The sequence below is a fragment of the Brachyhypopomus gauderio genome, chromosome 13, assembly GCF_052324685.1.
Source record: "Brachyhypopomus gauderio isolate BG-103 chromosome 13, BGAUD_0.2, whole genome shotgun sequence".
In the NCBI taxonomy this organism is placed as follows: domain Eukaryota; kingdom Metazoa; phylum Chordata; class Actinopteri; order Gymnotiformes; family Hypopomidae; genus Brachyhypopomus; species Brachyhypopomus gauderio.
Genome location: NC_135223.1, coordinates 3468668 through 3490904, shown reverse-complemented (window position 1 = coordinate 3490904; position 22237 = coordinate 3468668). Strand labels below are relative to the sequence as shown.

General features: G+C 50.0%; 1 protein-coding gene across 1 annotated transcript in view; it reads right to left on the bottom strand.

Annotated features, from left to right (window-relative positions):
• agap3 (ArfGAP with GTPase domain, ankyrin repeat and PH domain 3) overlaps positions 1–22237 on the bottom strand; it is a 118008-nt gene that overhangs the window by 8518 nt on the left and 87253 nt on the right. Inside the window, 4 exon segments of the mRNA XM_076970318.1 lie at positions 8618–8840; positions 9179–9269; positions 9882–10036; positions 16133–16294. Coding sequence (XP_076826433.1) covers positions 8618–8840; positions 9179–9269; positions 9882–10036; positions 16133–16294 — 631 coding nt within the window.

Here is a 22237-nt window from a genome sequence, read left to right as displayed (position 1 = left end):
GAGAGAGACCCAGCTCATTGTTGTCTTTCCTTCACCCTCTCAGTAAAAGCATACGGCAGCACAGAGAGAGAGAGAGAAAGAGAGAGGCTGACTGTAAAAGAGAGAGAGAGAGAGAGAGAGAGGAGAGAGAGAGAGAGAGAGAGAGAGAGGGAGGGGGGAGAGGCACAGAATGCCCGGGCTTCTGGGCGGGGGTAAGAGAGGCCCTGGACGTTTTTGACTGTGTGTTTGGGACGGAGATGAAGGAGTTCACACAGGCGCGGCAGAGCGGAACACCCTTCGCCAAGAAAGCCCGGAGTCGCCAGCCACAAACCCTCAACGTCCGTGCAGTCTGCTAAGATCTGAGCATCCATAATAAACCCTTCCACCTAGCCCAGTATCCCCCCCCCCCCCGCCCCAATAACACCCCCCACACTCAGGAGGCCGTGGCTTCCCGTACCTCCTGTGTTTGGAGACGGGGCAGCAGGCCCAGGGGGGCGGAGCCTGCTCCTAAAGGCGCTCGGGCCGGCACCACTTAAAAGAAGAGGAAGGGGCCGGCAGTAGCTCCGCCCCCCCCCACCCCCCCCCACCACCACTTCTCTTGTCTTCTGTTTGAAACGGAGCCCCGAAAGCAAACAGGACACACCGCACCGAGGGCTGTGGGAGAAAACCGAGAAGCCTTGAAAAGGGCGCTTCCCCTCGGCAGGAGGAAGGAAAATAAAATGAGCAGCTTTAGCATGTCAAAAGGGAGAAGGAGCGAGTGAGGGAGGGGGTGGACAGAGAGAAAGAGAGAAGGGTAGAAAAAGAAAGAGTGATGAGACAGAGAGGACACTCTCCACGAGGGGGGAGGAGGTTTACATTCAGGAAATCAGGCCCATGGCTACCCCCCCCTGGACTGACACACACACACACACACACACACACACACACACACACGCGTGCTTGCTCTGGATCCCGGGGTTGCTTAGGGGACAGAGGGAAACTGTAGTGTGAGAAGGGGAAGTCAACTGTCTCCAAGGGAAAACTTATTCATCACATTTAATGTATCACATTCAGATTTCAGTGAACACGAGCTAAATCGGTTCACGTAAGCCGATAGTGTCCCAGACAAAGAAACAACAGTCAAGGCAAGTCCAATTAAAACCTTTAATAAAGGCAAATATTTGAAAACCCCCATGTGCCCCACACTGTAGGAGAGCTGCCTTGTAGACCTACTCCACAAAAACTATTTGACACAAAGAGTCTCAGGCAGAGAAAAGGGAGAGAAAGAAAGAAAAGAAGAACAAAATGTGAAGGAGATCCATAACCCGACAGGGAGACGCGGGTGGAGGACCTGGTGGAGTTCCTGAGTGGGCGGGGCCTCCTGAAGGGGGCTTGGCGGAGGGATTTGACCGGCCCTGCCCAGAGTGAGCAACACATGAGAGGCCCCTAATACAGCAGGACAAACAGGGGGTAATTACTCAGTCCCACACAAACAAAAAACACCCCCCCGCAGTCCTTATGACAGGCGCCCTCCCCGTGAAACCATCGCTCAGGGGACTCGTCTGTTGGGAGGGCGGGGGGCGGGGGCAGAGGCCCAGCAGACCACCAGGAGCCAAACAGCTGATAGAGCTGCAGAGGACCCAGGGGTAAGAGGACCCAGGGGTAAGAGCACCCAGGGGTAAGAGCACCCAGGGGTAAGAGCACCCAGGGGTGCGGGGGTCAGCGAATGCTTGTCTGCCATGTCAAGTGATTTTAGACACACAGACACACAGACACAGACACACACACACACACACACACACACACACACACACACACACACACACACACACACACACACATACACACACACAGAGCTCCAATCACAGAGGAAATATTCAATAAAGAATCCACAAATTCTCCTAAGAGGGAGAGGGCTTTTGAATGAGAGAGAGAGAGAGAGAGAAAGAAAGGGAGAGAGAGGGGGGGGGCGGAGAGAGTGAGTGAGAGAGAGAGAAAGAGGGAGGGAAAGAGAGAGAAAGAGTGAGAGAGAGCAAGACAGAGGGCTTATTAACTGCTGATTTGATTATAATCATTATGTGCTCACATTTTCACAGAATCAGTTATGGCATAGTAGTTATGAGCCCTGGTGCATATTCATATGCCCGATATGTGTGAAAGTTTGAACTCCATCACACTCTGGACTGCACACCAATATGCACGAGCCAAACTTTAAAAGTTGAACTTTTATGTTAACAATGTCAGCTAATGTTTCATATATAAATGTACAGTACAGACACTAGAGATGAACACTTGGTAACTTATTGGACATATTGGTACACACATATTGGTAGCCACATGTGAAGAGACTCAATAGCAATGTGACACAGTCCATGATGGCGGGGAAGTACAAACGGCTCTAGAGTATTCTGGAGATATTCGTGAGGGTGCAGAATGGACTGGGCATGAGGAGATAAAGTCAACCCCCCGTGATCAGTCATCCTAATCCAACCCCCGTGATCAGTCATCCTAATCCAACCCCCCGTGATCAGTCATCCTAATCCAACCCCCGTGATCAGTCACCCTAATCCAACCCCCCGTGATCAGTCACCCTAATCCAACCCCCCGTGATCAGTAATCCTAATCCAACCCCCAGTGATCAGTCATCCTAATCCAACCCCCAGTGATCAGTCATCCTAATCCAACCCCCCGTGATCAGTCATCCTAATCCAACCCCCCGTGATCAGTCATCCTAATACAAACCCCGTGATCAGTCATCCTAATCCAACCCCCGTGATCAGTCATCCTAATTCAACCCTTGTGATCAGTCATCCTAATCCAACCCCCCGTGATCAGTCATCCTAATCCAAACCCCGTGATCAGTAATCCTAATCCAACCCCCCGTGATCAGTAATCCTAATCCAACCCCCCGTGATCAGTAATCCTAATCCAAACCCCCGTGATCAGTCATCCTAATCCAAACCCCGTGATCAGTAATCCTAATCCAACCCCCCGTGATCAGTAATCCTAATCCAACCCCCCGTGATCAGTAATCCTAATCCAAACCCCGTGATCAGTCATCCTAATCCAAACCCCCGTGATCAGTCATCCTAATCCAACCCCCCGTGATCAGTCATCCTAATCCAACCCCCCGTGATGAGTCATCCTAATCCAACCCCCCGTGATCAGTCATACTAATCCAAACACCGTGATCAGTAATCCTAATCCAACCCCCCGTGATCAGTCATCCTAATCCAACCCCCCGTGATCAGTCATCCTAATCCAACCCTCGTGATAAGTCATCCTAATCCAAACCCCGTGATCAGTAATCTTACTCCAAACCCTGTGACCAGTAATCCTAATCCAACCCTCGTGATCAGTAATCCTAATCCAACCCCACGTGATCAGTACTCCTAATCCAACCCTCGTGATCAGTCATCCTAATCTAACCCCCGTGATCAGTCATTCTAATCCAACCCCCGTGATCAGTCATTCTAATCCAACCCCCGTGATCAGTCATCCTAATTCAACCCTTGTGATCAGTCATCCTAATCCAACCCTCGTGATCAGTAATCCTAATCCAACCCCGTGACCAGTAATCCTAATCCAACCCCCGTGATCAGTCATTCTAATTCAACCCCCGTGATCAGTCATTCTAATCCTACCCCTGTGATCAGTCATCCTAATCCAAACCCCGTGATCAGTCATCCTAATCCAACCCCCGTGATCAGTCATTCTAATTCAACCCTTGTGATCAGTCATCCTAATCCAACCCCCCGTGATCAGTCATCCTAATCCAACCCCCCGTGATCAGTCATCCTAATCCAACCCCCCGTGATCAGTCATCCTAATCCAAACCCCGTGATCAGTAATCCTAATCCAAACCCCGTGATCAGTAATCCTAATCCAACCCCCCCGTGATGAGTCATCCTAATCCAACCCCCCGTGATCAGTCATCCTAATCCAAACCCCGTGATCAGTAATCTTACTCCAACCCCTGTGACCAGTAATCCTATTCCAACCCTCGTGATCAGTAATCCTAATCCAACCCCCCGTGATCAGTAATCCTAATCCAACCCTCGTGATCAGTCATCCTAATCCAACCCCCGTGATCAGTCATCCTAATCCAACCCCCGTGATCAGTCATTCTAATTCAACCCCCGTGATCAGTCATCCTAATTCAACCCCCGTGATCAGTCATTCTAATCCAACCCCCGTGATCAGTCATTCTAATCCAACCCCCATGGTCAGTCATCCTAATTCAACCCTTGTGATCAGTCATCCTAATCCAACCCTCGTGATCAGTAATCCTAATCCAACCCCGTGACCAGTAATCCTAATCCAACCCCCGTGATCAGTCATTCTAATTCAAACCCCGTGATCAGTCATTCTAATCCAACCCCAGTAATTTGTCATTCTAATCCTACCCCTGTGATCAGTCATTCTAATCCTACCCCTTTGATCAATCATTGTAATTCTACCCCAGCGATCAGTCATTCTAATCCTACCCCAGCGGTCATTCTAATCAAACCCCAGTGACCCATGATTTGAATCCAAAACCCCAACAATCAGTGATTTTAATCCAAACTCCAAAGATCAGTGATCTCTGTTCACCAGTAGCCATTACAGCATATACCCTTGCTGCACGTTTACCAGTGGCACGGTGTGGTTTCTGCAGTGATGATGTATCTATTGTGCCAGGCCTCCATGTGTTCATTAATCAGCTTTTAATCTCATTCATTAGCCTCAGTGTGACAGGATGCCTACACTCTAAAGCCTGGGAGAGAGCCCCTCATTGTCTGGCCTTAAGACTAGAACAGGCCTGGCACTTTGGACTAAAAGCTCTTGGGAACAGTCCAGAGGAATAAGACAGGTCTCCTGCCCCTAACACGCAAGACGGAGGTGAACTTCATTCCACATTGTGTGTTAGACTCAGTGTTTTTTATTGTCACACTCACTGTAGTATATTACACTTTGTGTATTTTGTTATTAGACTAGGGAGATTAGGGAGGGACTTGTTATTAGTGAGGCCAGCACCAGTTCTTTGTGCACTCTGGAGGAACTCTAAGTAGTGAGATAAAAGGGAACGTGGGCGTACAGGCGGTGTGGAGTGAGGCGACAGGCGGGAAAGGGTTACGGTGGCGAGGGGGGGGGGGGGTGTGCCACAGTGGCGGGGGGAGGTTAGTGGTGTGATTCATTTTTATAACCGCCGTCATCCCCGAGGCACTGACACCCCGGCAAATTATTTCTGAAACAAAGTGGAGGATCGCGGTCCTCGTCGGACCTATTACCTGTACTGGCCAAAGGGCATCAGTCTGTGTGTTATGTGTGTGTGTGTGTGTGTGTGTGTGTGTGTGTCAGGCAGGACGACACTGATGAGCGATAGCTATCCATGGCTGCTTGAACCTCCCGGACACACTCAAAAGAGTGTGTGTGTGTGTGTGTGTGTGTGTGTGTGTGTGTGTGTGTGTGTGAGAGAGAGAGAGAGAGAGAGAGAGACAGAGAGAGAGAGAAATGGAGTGATGGAGGTTGAAAATAGACAAGGAGGCTCCTTAAGTGGAATGTGTGCTTATGTGTCTTTAATGGTCACATAACGCGCAATGAAAGAAGAAATGGAGTAGAGAATACAGGAGAGGGAGAGAGAGAGAGAGAGAGAGAGAGAGAGAAGGAGAGAGAAACAGACAGGGAGAGAGAGAGACAGAGAGAGACAGAGAGGGAGAGAGACAGAGAGATTCAGAGCCCCTCAGCCCCTCTCAGCACTTCCACACACAGGTGCCAGGCAATTAGACCCTGCCACACAAACACACATCTGCCAACCGCTCATTTAAGACCCTTGTAACGCACCATCTTCAGCACACTCTCTCTCTCTCTCTTCCTGTTCCTCTCTCTCTCTCTATCTCCCTGTCCCTCTCTCTCTCTCTCTCTCTCTCTCTCTCTCTCTCTCTCTCTCTCTCTCTATCTTTGGCCACATATGATTTATGACTGCAGACTAATTTATGACACTCACTGAGTAAATCTATCATAAACCTATCAATCTGGTTAAAGGATTACCCAAAGAGCTTCTTGATCGATTGGCTCTATTCATCACAATAATAATTATAATGAATTATATTAAACCCTGACACCACAGCAGCTGAGCTGAATTCATCTGTGACTTTTCATCTCTGAAGGAAAAGGAACAGGTACAACAAGAAGCTAATTAATTGGTATTCATGTCAATAAATATCACATAATTATATGGCCAATAATTCACTGCTGTTGTAAAGTAATCTGTCAGACTGTTGTCCTATTCAGTGCTACAACAAAATGTTGAAACCAGTTATACCTCATTCGTGTGTACCGAAAAATACATAAAACTACTGTATGTATATACAATTCAACCTAATATTTTTGCAGTGATTGTACGTATTGCACAGTTGTACTATGCACATCGTACAGGGATTTAAACCCAGGATTACACCAATTTAATGAATTTAAATTAATTTCCAATTTAATCTACAATTACATTTGTAACAGTGGAGGCCCACCACTGGTGTAAAGGAACTCCAGATTGTAACCTGGACGCGGGGAAGGAGAAACGGGTGTGTGGTCACGTGAATTATCTGGGAAATGTATCGTTTTAAAGAAAAAAGTAATTATGAAAATACGTGTTTAATATGTAGCTGACATTTAGCATCATACTAGAATTACAGGCGAGCCGGGTTGTTCAACGCTCTTACGGCAGAGGGCTGTGGAGCTGTGTGCTGGGGTCAGTACGCTGGGGGATCCTCTCGGACACAAAGCGCTCCCGCGGTCCCCACGTTCGCACACACCTTCGCGGCGACGAGAGCTAAATCAAGCCGTCGGCGTCCCGCTGACGGATCGCGCGACAAGCGCTAGGCGAAGACAGCCTTCGGAGCGGCGTCGACACCATCTCACGGGCGAGCTGATGAATGGGGCGCATTTACCCGCAACACGTCCAGAATGCAAAAGAGGGACCATGGACCAACCGCGACGAGGGAGCTCTTCCACATGGTACAGTTGCCGGGTTACCGAGTCATGCTGGTTACCGCTGGTTACCGCTTCTCACATCTTCCTCGTGGAGAAGCAACTGATGAAGAAGCCACGTGAGAACGCGGTTTGCGTAAACCTCATTGTTAAACGCTTTTGAAAGGAAAGCACCTGCTGCACGTAGTCTACGCACTCCCTCACTCTCACGTCACTCTTAACAAGAGTGCAGGGGGAACATTCCTTCACACCACGCACCAACGCCACTTTATGTAAGGAAAATCAGTTATGACGTTAATGAGATTTTCATTCCTGATGCAGGGAGAAATTCAGGCAGGCAAAGGAGCGTGTGTGTGTGTGTGTGTGTGTGTGTGTGTGTGTGTGTGTGTGTGTGTGTGTGTGTGTGTGTGTGTGTGTGTGGCGGGATGCCCTGAGCCGTTAGAGTCTCATGACAGTGAAGAACCTTCCATCCCTGGGCCTCTAGCAAGCCCTGCCGACTGGAGTGTGAGAGGAGCATATCAGCATCAATAATCTTCCATCAAGTCAAAAGCACTCAGCTGCTGCCCCGGATCTATTCAGCAGACAACTGGGAGACAGCACTCCGACCAAAGGAAAAGAGAGGGAGAGGGAGAGAGAGAGAGAGAGAGAGAGAGAGAGAGAGAGAGAGAGAGAGAGAGAGAGAGAGAGAGAGAGAGAGAGAAGGAGTGGGGGTGGTGTTGACCTTTTTTTCCCATTGGGAGTACTTTAACATCTCTTCTTAAACACACACACCGACATTGTTAACAGGATATAAGCGATCAGGACCAATCATGGTGTACTGCTCTGGGCCGAAGGGGTTTGCTGTTACACCAAACTACGCACACCAAACACATGCAAGAACACATGTAATTAACCCTTAAACTACACACACCAAAGCAAGAACACATGTAATTAACCCTTAAACTATGCACACCTAAGCAAGAACACATGTAATTAACCCTCAAACTACACACACCAAAGCAAGAACACATGTAATTAACCCTCAAACTACGCACACCAAAGCAAGAACACATGTAATTAACCCTCAAACTACGCACACCTAAGCAAGAACACATGTAATTAACCCTCAATCAGTCTGCTGTACATAATTTAACTGTGGAAGTCTTTTAGATGTTTTGTTGTGGTTAAAATCTCTCAAAATTCCCACGATATACAAAAGGCAGAAGAATGAAGGCACCCAAATAAATCCATATACCTCAGGCTTCCAGCTCACCTTAAACGTTACTCTTTAACAGGAAATGACAAAAAATACGAAAAGATAAACTGAAAAGTTTGTAGCTTTGTGTTAATAGTATATAGAGTTTTATAGAGGTTTAGCCTGACATCTTGATTTCTTTGGTTTTCGAAGGACAAAATTGTTGGTTCAGAAGTGACCCATAAACCATTATGCTCAAGAGGAGAGAGGGTACAGTCCAGTATATCCGATTATTATCAGGAAATGGACATGTAACCTATGAATGGGTGCTATTAAGACGGAGGTTATTAAGTACAGGACACCACAGTCAAGCTTCTGGGAAACACCGTTATTGGTGAAATGAATGCTCTGGAAACAACGGGAGCAGTATACTCCTCAAAAGCAAAATCCAATTTACGCTGCTGCGCCTCGCGCCGTAATGACTGTTGATCGCGACGGCGACTGTAAAGCTCTGATTACCTGGAGCTGTCGGCGCCGGGCTTGCTGTAGCTCTCTAGCGCCCCCTCCCACACACTGTTGGCCATGGCGTTGCCGATGGCCGTCATCACCGCGCTCAGCTCCACGGGCCAGTCGTCGAGGTCCAGCGAGCGCACGCGCGACAGGTGGGTGCCCAGGTTACGGTGGATCCCCGAGCACTCGATGCAGATGAGGGCGCCCAGGTTGAGGCTGGCCCAGTCCGGGTCTGCAAAGAGGGAGGAACACGCCGTTAATGCTAAAGGTCAAAGGTCATGCACATGCGATAGAGTCTACGGTAAGCAAGCAATAACAGTTCTCAGGCAACGCGGCCATGCCGATAAGCTCAACGTGTGGTCTACACCCTCCAGTGTTGGGTAGCTATCACTGCCGTGCAGCAAGTGCTAATTTGGACTTTAATGAGAAAGTAATGCTCCTTATAACAGAGGATGAGAGAGAACACACCCATCCCGTACGGCAAACCTCGCGCAGACACTGGAGGACGCACGTAAGGCTCGGCCTGCGAGCCGCTCATACAGCTCGCGGGGTCAAATGAGCAGGACTCACTGGGGGCGTCGCAGTCCACGCAGAAACTGTTTCCTCTCACGTTCCTGATGGACTGGATGGTCACGGCATCGCTCTGGCTGCCTAGCCGAGACTGGGGAGGAGAGAGATGAAGTGAGACATGGCGAGAAGGAGAGGACTGAAGAGTGCGAGCTTGTGAGGGCAGATGAGACAATGGTTGTGTAGCTAGACTCTCTAAGAGCCGTCAGCCTTAATAAGATTCCCACAATGCATCACCTCTGATCACATATCTTCAGGACGGCATAAGGGGAATAGAGGAAAGAAGGAGAGAAAGGAGGAGAGAAGAGAGGACAGGAAAGAGGAGAGGAAAGAGGAACACTAACCAGGCAAAACAGATGGCATGTCATCATCATATTTTGAAATCTAAAGAAAGTTACTCCTTAAAACAAATATACAGAATACATTAAATGGAAGAATTAGCAATAAAGAAATATTCCATGGTTTTAGAATAAAAGTTTCTAAACACTTTGAAGTCCATGTTCAGGTCAACAAATGTTTAGGTGTTCAGGTGGCATTTGATACAGCTTCTAGCGGTTCCATACGAGATCCCAGAGGAATGGCAATTATCGAATTATTTTAAAATCTTATCATAAAAGTAATAAAATTCACTCAACCAAAGAAAAAGCTAATTTCCCAAACATAAGTAAATGACTGATATGTAAAACATAAAAATGTTCCTTCTCACCTTATTTTTGGTGCTTTCGCATGACTGTAAGCTTGCAAATATCTGGCTCTCGATGGCTTGAACCCACAGTTCCCTCTCTTCGTACGCAGACGCCTCGAAATGCCACGTCTGTCCCGTCAACGACACGATGATGAACTCGAACGACTCATCTTGTTCTGAAACAGCAACGCGTACTCGTCAACAGTGTTCAGCGGTCAACGAGAGGATCCGACCACACAGAAGCCAATTTGAAGCATTTTCACCGTCACTAGAAACGCACTTAAATATGTTTTGCGCAACCATTTGTCCTTAAGTTACAGACATGTGAGGACAACTCAAAAAAGGTTCATGTATTAACACTTCCCTTTACAGGAGAATGTCAGCGGTGAATTTCAGCACATTGACTCAACTGGTTAGGTCATCACTGAAGTTCTATGAACATGAACTGAGCCTAATCCTGTCATGAACACTGTTGGTGGTGACCGTAGTGTCAGAGCGTGTTAATCCCCTCTCAACACCACCAGGCATCACACATCGCACACCGCAGACATCCAACCTCAGAAGGAGGCTAGGAAGATAACACGGGGACACGTATAGGGGTCTCTGATCAATTCCAGTTACCACGGAAGATCGGCGTCGTAAAAATCAAGCCGTTTACAAGGTAAACACATCCATTAGTGCATTTATCTCATTACCATCCAATCGCATTACATAGCAACCGCCTAACTGGAATCTAATGTGGGTTAATCATTTGGGTCACGCTAATTTCCACACCACAAACACAAAGGCGCACGTCATCCGTTCCAACGAGAGGTGAGAGGTGAGAAGTAAACCATCAGCTCAGCGTTCATTTGCTCCATGATCATTTTAAAGCCGTGATTACTTTAACATGTTCCTGATGATTAGACGAGCGTTGGGGGATTTTTTTTGGGGGGGGGGTAGTTGCGCCTGCGTGAGACAGCGCAGTGCTCACCAATTAGGACACGACGTTAAATTAAAACGTTTCGCCGCCATTTACGCTACACAGCACAAAATGGCGAGATATATTTGGAGTTTATGCTGTTAATGACATTTATTACAATCAGTGCAACACTGCGAGACTACTCTGTATAACAACACAATCCTGTAATTACATCCTGTTCACATTTGTTTCCATACTTGTGGTGTATGGTGCACTAGTGATTTTGGCCTGATTTTCAATATGATTCAGTCAAGGCGTTTGGGAAAACCTAATCCAATACAATCCAATAGAGCTGAAACCTAAAAGGTGCTTCAGTTATACCATCAAGGACATGGATTGTAAACAGTAATAGCAACATCGTAATGACAGAGATCACCCCTCCCTAATTTATGAACAATTCATGTCTTTTAGATCAGAAAAGACAGAGAAGACTACTTCTCACTACCACCGAACAGTTTTTCAATTAATGATTTATCCTACGGCTACGGTATTCGGACGCACTGGAAGTCTGGTCAATCACAGAACGGTGTGTTTTGTACTCTTCTTCACACCGGTCACACACCTTGGCTTGAGAACTTTACTCTCGACCTTTCTATGTGACACCCGGTAGAGGGACGGACTAGGCAGGAGTAACAGATGTCTGATCGCTCACACGCACTCCTGCTACGCACCACAGCCACGTGGCCCCCAGCCAAAAACAATAATCCAATTAGCTCTACACCGTCTTCTATTATCAGATTTATTGATGGGACTCGAGCCCACGCCGGGGATCAATGAAGAGCTTGGGGGCGGAGCCCCGAATCAAAATGCAGAGTGGCCGCTGCCGGGCCAATAGCAACTCTTCGTTTACCTTTCCGTGCCGTCTGGTGCTCAAAGAAGCGGTACTATAACAACAAATGAATGGAAAGATGCCAGAAATAAATTTGGCTCCAAAGGAGGCGTTTTGTCATGTGCGTTCAGGGATCACTAATTACAAGCACAGACATATCTCAATTAACTCAGCTACGCTCAGGCTATTAATTTAGAAAATGTGTTTTCATATTCACAGTACTTATATTTAAAGATACAAGTAGCTGTTTTAAATAAACTAGCATCGTGTTGGAAAAGATGCACAAACACCTGCAACTGAATAATTATTCGCACTCCGCAGTTGTGCAATCGTGTGTTGCTCTTCCCGCACTAACACATGGTAGGTGTGTGTTTCCGCAGTGCACTCTGGCTCTGATGATGCTAATATGGACACCAACATAATTATCTGGAATTCCACGGAGTCCTATAATTACACACCTATGAATCCTTGCACAGACAATTACTTTGTTGGCCGGTCATCTGGAAATCACACTGCCATTACAACAGGTAATTTCCATATGGAAATATAAAAGATCAAGCTTCTAATGCCAATGGGTTGAATCCACAGGAAACTAACGCCCAAAGCATGCTCACTAAAGCCACACCCCTGGGCCTTAAGGCACAAGCATGCTCACTAAAGCCACACCCCTGGGCCTCAAGGCACAACTGCTTCTAAAGTTGCTTTTCAAATAATAAAAGTAGCTTCGAGGTCTCCCCGATTTCCTTTGTTTATCCTGAGCGAAAATTTGACGTTTTTTTTTTTGCCGCACTCTTCCTCACCTAAACGAGCAAGCTTCCTTAGCGGCGCACAGCAGGGTGACACAGCCGGCATCGCAGCGCACCGGCCCTCCCACCAACCGCGTAATCGCACACCCGATCTCCACTTAGCAACAAGTGCAGAGAGACCAGCAGGGGAAGGGCCACGGCTCGGCCTCGATCCGATCTAACGACCAGGAGCGCGGAGCAGGTGCCAGGTGCCATTTACCCTCATTAACACCCGGAGATTAAAAAAAAAGAGTGCGAGAGAGCGAAGATGATAATGACGATGAGGAAGGGAGGGCGGGCCTCTCGCTCTCTGTGGCTCCGCGCCAGATCGGCGCGCTTCGTACAGCTGACGGACGGCTTTTTGGTGCGGCCGATGATGCTGTTACTACAGCGATAAGAGGCTATTAGCGGTTTTAATTGAATGTAATTGCGGGTCATTAACCTTACACGAGCTCGCCCGCGTTCCACCATGTGCGAACGCAGTGACATCTTGGGACACGGTGTTGTTCTGGAGACATATGGCAGCAAAGCTGCTGAGTTGTGCACGGTGTAGGTGATGGGGTGAAGGCTCGGTGTGAGGAGGGGTGGGTGTTGTGTGTGTGTGTGTGTGTGTGGGTTAGCGTCTCAGCACAGTGCTGATTCGTGAGTGTGCCGACCCGTCTGATTTCGGCTGAGCAGCAGATGCCCGCCGTCCGAGTCCACACTGCTCCTCTCGCTCTGCCCCAGTGGTGGGGGGGGTGGTGGTATAGCAGTGGTTGGGTGTGTACCGGCTTTGACCGCAGCTGGACCAGCCAGCCTGACCCGATTGGCCGCCAACAGCTGATCCGTCTGCTGCCGAGGCGGAGAAAGCTCACGCAAGAACGTCCCACCACCTCCTCAACGGAGTCTGTGGCCTCTACCGCCCCCGAGACCCCGACTGGCACGCGTGCCGGTTGCTATCTGGGCCACCGGAGGCGCGGGGAGACGGTCGCTTGTTGTGAATTAACAGGCAGTTGGGAGGAACCGGGACTGCCGGTGCCATCTGTAAATGTCAGCACCGGCTCTTGCTCATTTTACACACCATTAAAGGCAATATTCCTAACCTGTATTAGAGCAATCAGCGCAGGGCCATTACTGAGACAAGCCTGAGGGGCCAGCAGACAAAACACAGAGGAGGGGAGCGCGAGACGAAACGTCTCCCCTCCAACACGCAAACACACACGCGCGATATTCTTATAATGACACGTGCGGACAATTGGATAAGCACGACCGTCTCCGGGCGCGCACACGTGGCGCGCACACGTGACCCCCTGCGCGCTTCTCCGGGCGTGTGCGCGTCCCGTGGCATGCAAACAATAATCTTGTTGTTTCTCCTTGCAAAGTGTGAGGAGCCTGAGCGGCTGCTCCATTAGCGAGGCGGGGGCCGGCGGGAATGCTCGGGGGAGACGGCAGCGACTCGCAGGATGACAAAACGGAAGTATTGAGATAAACACCCCCCATTAGGGCAGGCAGTTAAAGGTTCATTTGCTACGGGCAGCGTGGACGCCCCGGCGTGGGAGGAGTTAACCCTTCACGTGCCAGAGCCAACGGGGCTTTAACGTGGACCAAAAAAAAAACAACGTCTATTTGCAGAAGAGATTATTTAGATTAAAGGTCACAGTTTACGAAACCCAAAATGTTAACACTGATAAGTCAGAGCAGTCCGATAGAGCCAGTTTATTCTGATTTCACACCCGTAAGGCAGGTTTGAGGCGTTTCTTGTTTTTCGAGAGCGCGTTTTGGTGCTCTTTCCGTGTCACGTGTCGAATTGCGAAGGAACTCTCGCAGGATATAGAGCGTCCCCGACAGCAGCGGACGCCCCAGGACCAAATCCTGCAGGTGGTTTCGAAATGCTCATCGAGAGAGTGTAAGTTACAAGGGTTTGGAAATATAGAAGCAGGAGGCAGCGTCTGAAACAGAGGCAGAGACTATAAATTACATGTTCCCCTTAAACCTCAGAGTTAAAGGAAATAAAAACTCATGATCCATTTTTGAGCATGAGCCATTCCGTAGTCAGACAGGCCGATGGGATGGGGTCCCCCGCTGGTAGAGGCATCAGATTGATACTTTAAGCACACGTGATGCTTTAAACACACGTGTTGCTCATTACATTCACCAAAGCGCTTTGAAAAGTGGTGGTGCTAGGGTTAAAGTGTCAATGTCCTTGCATGACTAAAGATTGAGAACACATCACTCAGGACAGAGGTGTTTCTGCTTACGATCCTTCAGTCCAGCCACGTCAAACCGGCAGATCTTAAACCTAATTGTGTTAATCAGAAAGATGACATGATCTAGCTGTCAGTGGATTCTTTTTGATCACAGACTTGGCAGAGTGGGGAAAGGAAGGGGGGAAAAAAAGTTGCTTCACCCTTTTAGAAAGCTACAGCACGTTTGATTTATGATGCTTCAAAACAACTAAAATTCAATTTCTGCCAACGTTCGGAGGTTCTGATTGCCTCGTAAATGAGATAAACTGATAGCAATTTATTCAAAGACTCACCCTCCCTGTCTCTCTCTCTCTCTTTCTTTCTCTCTCTCTCTTTCACTCTCTCTCTCCCCCTCACTGAGGCAGTTCGCTGTCTCCACCTGACTGCCCCCGATACTTAAGCAATATGTCTGTATTCGGCGCGCGGCCTGCTAGAACAGACACCCGCTCACTAATAGAACCTTTCAGGGATAAAGGCGGGAAACGCGGCTGAGGAGGACGATGCGGCTCTTGACAGAAAGTTTTTCCGAAAGCCGCCCCTTCCCCTTCTCCGTCTCTCAGACTGCACGCGGACGCAAACGCGCGCACCTTGCCGTACCGCCGTTACCCACAAAGCCTCTGAGCTCCGGCAGACTTGCGGGGAGTGACGTTACGCTCTTGACGAAACGTCAATTATTCCATGTGTAATGGGACGGACCGGGTGTCGGGCAGGGCTAGCCCTTCTCTAATACAGTGGAACAATGAGAATCCACCAAGCCGACAACTCCCCCGAGCCCTTAATGTCAGACATCACTCACTCCTAGCCCATTAAAACCCCCTTAACACCTTTCAATCAGTCACCAGACTCCCACCGGCCCTGACCGAGGCGTTCGGGTTCCACAGACGCTTCGACGAGGCTCCCGCGCCAGACTCAGACTCCGCCCGCCCGAAAGGGGTTCGAACTGTAAAGAGAGACCGGCCCCGGTTCGGCTGCGGGCCGCCGTAACGGAATTGACGCCGGACGAAACGATCGTGGTTATGCTCATGACAACCTTTATGGAGGATGCCGCACATCAGGCTGATTGATCGGGCCCCTTCAGCGGCGAACGGCCCGAGAGGAGCCCTTTTGTTTTCAAAACGCCACCCAATCACGCGTCTCCATTTGTCACGGGGGCCGTGCGCTGATTGCGCGGGGGTGAAGAGTTGTGACATGTTGTGAACAGTTGTGACCCTCCGCCGAGAACAATAGAGGAAAGGGTGTGAAACACGCTTGATCAAGTTGATCAACTCCACTCTGAAATGTCCACTTGCTGTTTGTCCAGCAAGGGAATCTCAAGCTCCTGACGGAGGGGTTTGTGTGTGTGTGTGTGTGTGTGTGTGTGTGTGTGTGTGTGTGTGTGTGTGTGTGTGTGTATGTATGTGTGTGTGTGTGTGAGTGTGTGTGTGTGTGTGTGTGTGTGTGTGTGTGTGTGTGTGTGTGTGTGTGTGTGTTACCTTCATTGCCCGCTGACAGCCCGTCAGGTTTGGAGATACCGGTGCTCTTTTTCCTCCTGTGCTTCTTCCGGTTAGCGTGGGGTGAAGGGGGCGGCTCCAGCTTGGGGCTGGTAGCTCCGCCCATGCCAGGGGCGCCGCCGACAGGATCCATCGCCCCATTGGCTAGAGGGAGACACATTTGGTGTTTACCAAAAATGAAATTCTCTCATGACGGGTCACGTGACTCGATAGCGCATGGTGAATAAACAGTATGTCTGGTAGTGTCTTTTCTAAAGCTCCAAAAGAAATGAGAACAGCAGCAGGAGCTCCTGTGAGCAGTACAGTCTCCCACAGAAGAGGAAGGATACACGAACGAAAACCAGGGCCCGGTTGAGGTCCGTCTGTGTGAGGGGACAGACCGGGAGTCATGCTGGCGTAGAAGTAATACAGGCTTGGTGTAAGGTGATTTATATAAATGTGATATTAACCTGACGCACCTGATGTGTATATGGAGGGTGTGTGTGTGTGTGTGTGTGTGTGTGTGTGTGTGTGTGTGTGTGGTGTCAATAGGGAGGCTATGGCCATCCTTCTAAGCCTCTTGACACTTGGACATCACTTTCCTGTCCCCCCAGGATGCCATTACCCACAACCCCTCACCAAGCCCCAGGGCAGAAGGCCTTGGCAAAGTGAACCCCATATTGCTAAGACCTCCTACACGCACATACACAGCGACACACACAGCGACACACACACACACACACACACACACACACACACACACACACACACACACACACACACACACACACACACACATTCACACTGTGCGTCAGATGCTGGCAGCTCCCTCTATTGTCTTGGCATCAAAAGCTCATTGTGGTGTTGCAAACTCCATTCATCTCCACAGGCCTGGGTGTGGGTGTGTGTATGTGTGTGTATGTGTGTGTGTGTGTGTGTGTGTGTGTGTGTGTGTGTGTGTGTGTGTGTGTGTGTGTGTGTGTGTGTGTGTGTGTGTGTGGACAGTGGTCTGGGAACATCCAAAAACCTGCGGTGCCAAGCGCTGCATATTCTAATGGCAGTGGTGGCCATTAGCTGGCGTGGAACATTAGACCTAATTTGGCTGATCCCTTCAGGGAGTTCTTTAAGCGGGCCGGGCAGAGCGTGGGGGGGGGGGGGGGTGTTGGGGGAGGATGGAGGAGCCTCCAACACCACCTCCACCACCGCACACCCGCCTCAGGCTCCATGCGGCCAATGTGGGCTGCACCACCCCCGACGCCCGACCCCCTATGACCCGCCTGCGAGCTCACTCAGGGCGGGGCGGGTTACCCAGCGCTCCTCATTTGGGCCGCGAGGAGGCGAAGGCGGCTGTTCTGGCACTGGGACGGGAACCAGCTGATGGGTGTAAGTAAGACTGTCCTGTACCGTCACTACGGTTCACTGTGCCATTTCCACTCTTCACCTTTAACACTGCAACCTCACAAAGTCCACAGAACATCAACGCCAATATACAGCTCCGGGTCACGGAAGGAACGGAGCTGAAAGAAAAATTTCTTGACGCGGAGTCAGATGAAGAGGGATCTAACTGACTCCAGATCAGCGTCTCCTCGCGTTCCGCTGCTTCTCCTCTTGATCTTTACGGCCCGATTTGACTCCCAATTAGAAGCCCGTTAAGCTAATCTGACCCGTCCTGGTGGTGTAATGGGCCGACGGGAGCGCGCGGGGGGGGGGGGGTGTGGTCGTTGATATTCATGGATCTGAGGTGGCATTGGCCCTCTCCAGCCCTGAACGGGGGGCTCACAGCTGCCACACACGACGCAGCGCCGGTGCAAACGTCTGTTTCAATTTCCACACTCCTCATCCCAGCAGCCCCCCTGGGACTGATCATTAGACGCAGCAGACAGCTGGGGGCAGAGGAGCTGCACACACACACACACACACACACACACACACACACACACAAACACACACACACACGTGTGTATGTATGCTCATGCACGCATGCGCGTGCGCTCGAGCACACACACGCGCACACACACACACACACACACACACACACACACACACACACACACACACACACTCACACACACACACACACACACACACGTGTGTATGTATGCTCATGCACGCATGCGCGCGCGCTCGAGCACACACACACACACACACACACACACACACACACACACACACACACACACACACACCGTATGGTGTGTGAGGGCGGGGGGAGAACACTCAACCTGTTCAGTGCCAGAGGGTGTATTGTGTGCTACAGCGTGAGGTTAAAGTGGAAGCCTGCCCCTGTCTCTCACTCAAGACCTCTGAAGACCTCGGATTCATTCATATGGTTTTATTCACACAATCAAAGTCAATAAGGGTGAGAGGGGAGAGCGATGACCTCAGCTATTAGGGGCACAAATTAACGACACTGCAAACAGCGGGAATAGGTGGGAAAAAAAACGACGGCCCAAAACAGTTGCTTAGGAAAAATAGATCCGGTTTTTAATCCCAAAAACGACTTTGCGAGGGACATACCCACCAGCCCGTAGCTCACATAGCCACAGCGAACGAAAACTTTCTAAACGAAACGGCACCCTGAAGCCCTGTCAGTGGAGGCTACTTTTACGTGACCTAACCAAGCTCCTCTTACATGAAATAACTTTTGCTTTTACCTTTTCACTGAGCCGAGGCGCTAGCCCACTGCGCCGTGCCATTACGCCTGCCGCAGGGCCAGCTAACCGTGGACGCTCACGGCCCATCAGCCCCTCCTGCTACGTTCAGATCCGCCTCCACGACACCGGCAGACGGCTCACATGCCACTCCGGCATTTAAGTTTTAAGTAGTTTTTTTTTTGTTTGAATTCATACTCTCGTGCTACTTGCAAAAATCTTTTTGAATGGAGGTTAATATTTTTTTCTTATAAGAAACCAAGTGTAAGATCATATATGGCCTGGTTAGCCATAAATAACCCCGATTTGCCCCATGTTCAAAAGGCCTCTCCGAGCTGCTTAATTACTCGTCATATGCTCTGATGGAAACCGCTTCAGAGAAAGAGCCAAAATGGCCGCCAGGCCAGCTCAGCAGGAAGTGGGGGGGGGGGGGGGGGGGGGGGGGGGGGGGGGGGGGGGGCTCGGTTAGGCGTTACCGGCGGCGTATAATGAAGTGCGGGAGGGGTCGTCGGCCGTTTCGCGTCCAGAGCAGAAGTGGAGTCGGAGTCTTTTCCGATGAAGGGTGGAGGAAGAAGGCGGAGAGCTAACCTGCAATTATAGCCCATTACCTTCCCGGCAGGGGGCGGAGCTTAAAAACCCAGGCTCTGGTGATGAGGGCCGCGGGCGATGGCGAAAGGTGGGGATGTTAACTCGTTTCTTTGTCGCTCTCTCTCACTCTCTCTCTTTCTCTCTCTTTCTCATCTTTTACTCTCTATTTTCTGCCCTTCCATAAGCGAGGACAAACTTCCTCCGGTAATTCGAGAGCTCGCTGGGTGCTAGCGGTAATTTTTCGACAAAGACCCCCAGCCCCCCCCACGGCAGTCGAGAGAGCAACCCCCCGTCCCTAATCAAAGGCAATGGCTGCAATTAATGAAAGGGGGAGGAAAAAAAAGAAATAGAAAAAAAAGAACTCTGTGAACACAATCACTACCTCCTTCTTATTATAGTCAATTAGAGCAGGCTAATCAAGGCACGGGCAGGCACACACCGCTGCTCTCGGCAAACGAAATGTCAAACTTCATTACAACCGGGAGGAGTGGGGGTGTGTGTAGGGGGGGGGGGGGGAATCAGACTCCATGAGCTCACTGCCTCTTCACACACTGCAGGGGGGCATCGCCGCCGACACCCTCCTCCCCGCCTCCAGAACACAGACTAGCTCACCTGATCTGGGATCAGTTTCACCTGCTAGGATGCTTAAAGCACAGCAGAGAAGTATGTGACAAAAGAGCCGGTTTAACCGGTCGGCGGTGGCACAAGGGGACCGATCCGGCCGGACCTCGCCATGAGGCCAATCGTGACGTTTATTGGCGGTTGCCATGGCGCGGCCCCTCCCGCCTGCACATACGCACATACGCACCGCACCATGCGGGATATCGTATCCTACGCAAACCACTCCTGGAATAAAACTCACGGCATACGAGCTTTAATCAGGGAACTCCGGCTTCCTCGACATTCCAAAGCCGTTGTCCGGTCCCGACCCAACCGGTCCCGCCCCGTCCTCTGACTGACGCCGCTTTATAAATGAGGACACCCCTCCAAGAAGACGGAGACAGTGACTTCGTTAACGCGCCGCTCTTTTTGTCAGGACGCCATCAATCTGCAGCGGCTCATCATCCCGCCGATCGGGACGGCGCGACTCGGGCCGACCTTCAACCGCAGAGTCCGACGCCCACAAAAGGCAAAAACTCGCGCTGTTGCAACTCGCGCATGTACATGTCTGAAGAGCCCGCACGCACAACGAGGACTGGGGTTGAGGTCTGCGATGTTTGCTGCCGAATGACGCAGGACAAAACCGCTAAACGATCTGCAGTCATTTGTTGTTTTTGCATCACGTTTACCGTTTCGCCACTCACGTCGTGAGAGAAGGCAAGACGTTTACTGAGCAAAATGATACACAAGCAACTACTCTCACGATTAATATGTTTCATGTTTGGATACATTTTTACATGTTTATTTGTACTTTTAGTTCTTGATTAAATAAAAGGACATAGATATTTAAGGACATAGATATCAATATTTATGCACGATGCAATAAAACGTAATGAAGCTAAAACTCCCAGTTTGACATGAAGGTCCATGCTTTTAATTGGTTCCTTGTAAACACACACACACACACACACACACACACAGAGCTCATTCAGAGGGCAGTGGCCCTGCGAGTAATTCTGCTTTGGGGCGTGGAGCTGATGGGTGTAGGCAGGGGGCCGATGGGCTGCACTGCTGAAATTGATTGTTGGACGAGTGCAGACGGGGGGGGGGGGGGGGGGGGTGAGAGAGGAGTGAGTGAGTGAGAGAGAGAGAGAAAAAGAGAGAGAGAGGGGAGATAGAGAGGCACAGCATCTCATGCGCTCTGTACCACCACAGGGCCACATGGCGGGGCCTCCACCATGGGCAGAAAGGCCACTCTTTAAACTAGCACGGCCCCTGGGACCCAAATGCAGAGGGGGGGTGGGTGGCATACGAGTGTGTATACGTGTGTGTGTTCGTGTGTGTGTGTGTGTGTGAGAGAGAGTGAGCTCGATGGAGCAGCCACTAATGAGAACGACGAGTGTGCAAACATGCATGGAAATGACTGTTATTCTGTTGATGTGCGTTTAAGTGCTTTTTTACTGCCAGCCGACAAAGAGAGGGAAATAACCAGTGATGAATGTTCCCCCTGTAAAACATCCATCCTCCCCACACAGGAGGGAGGAGAGCGGAGAAAAACCCCCAGCCCTGCACTGCTACGCCTGGCTGATATATTATTTGACTTCAGTCAAGTGCACTGACAGGACGCAGGAAAGGAAGGAATCAGGTAGGGAGAGAGGGATGGAGGGAGAGATGGTGGGAGAGAGAGAGAGAGGGATGGAGGGAGAGATGGTGGGAGAGAGAGAGAGAGAGGGATGGAGGGAGAGATGGTGGGAGAGAGAGAGAGAGGGATGGAGGGAGAGATGGTGGGAGAGAGAGAGAGAGGGATGGAGGGAGAGATGGAGGGATGGAGGGAGAAATGAAGGGAGAGAGAGATGGAGGGGATGGAGGGAGAGATGGTGGGAGAGAGAGAGAGAGGGATGGAGGGCTGGTGGGAGAGAGAGATGGAGGGAGAGAGGAGGACGGAGGGAACACACTGTTCTATAGTGGGCGGCAGAGCTGTGATCAAAACTGCAATTACTGAATTAGGCTGATTAGGGATTAGATGTTCCACCTCTGCAAATACAATAGAAGCATGCAAACACACACAGCTCACGTATAATGTCAAGAAAGTGGTTTGACTGTACTAGAAGGTTTCTCTGAAATGCTTCTGACTGTGTAATGATGGAACTATGAAACACGCCGACAATGACGCCTCACTGTTAAGGGGACGCTACACTGTGCCATCGTTGTACACTCTGGGATCGCGTACGCATGTCAACACATTCAAGACATCCGCCGTCTGTGAACA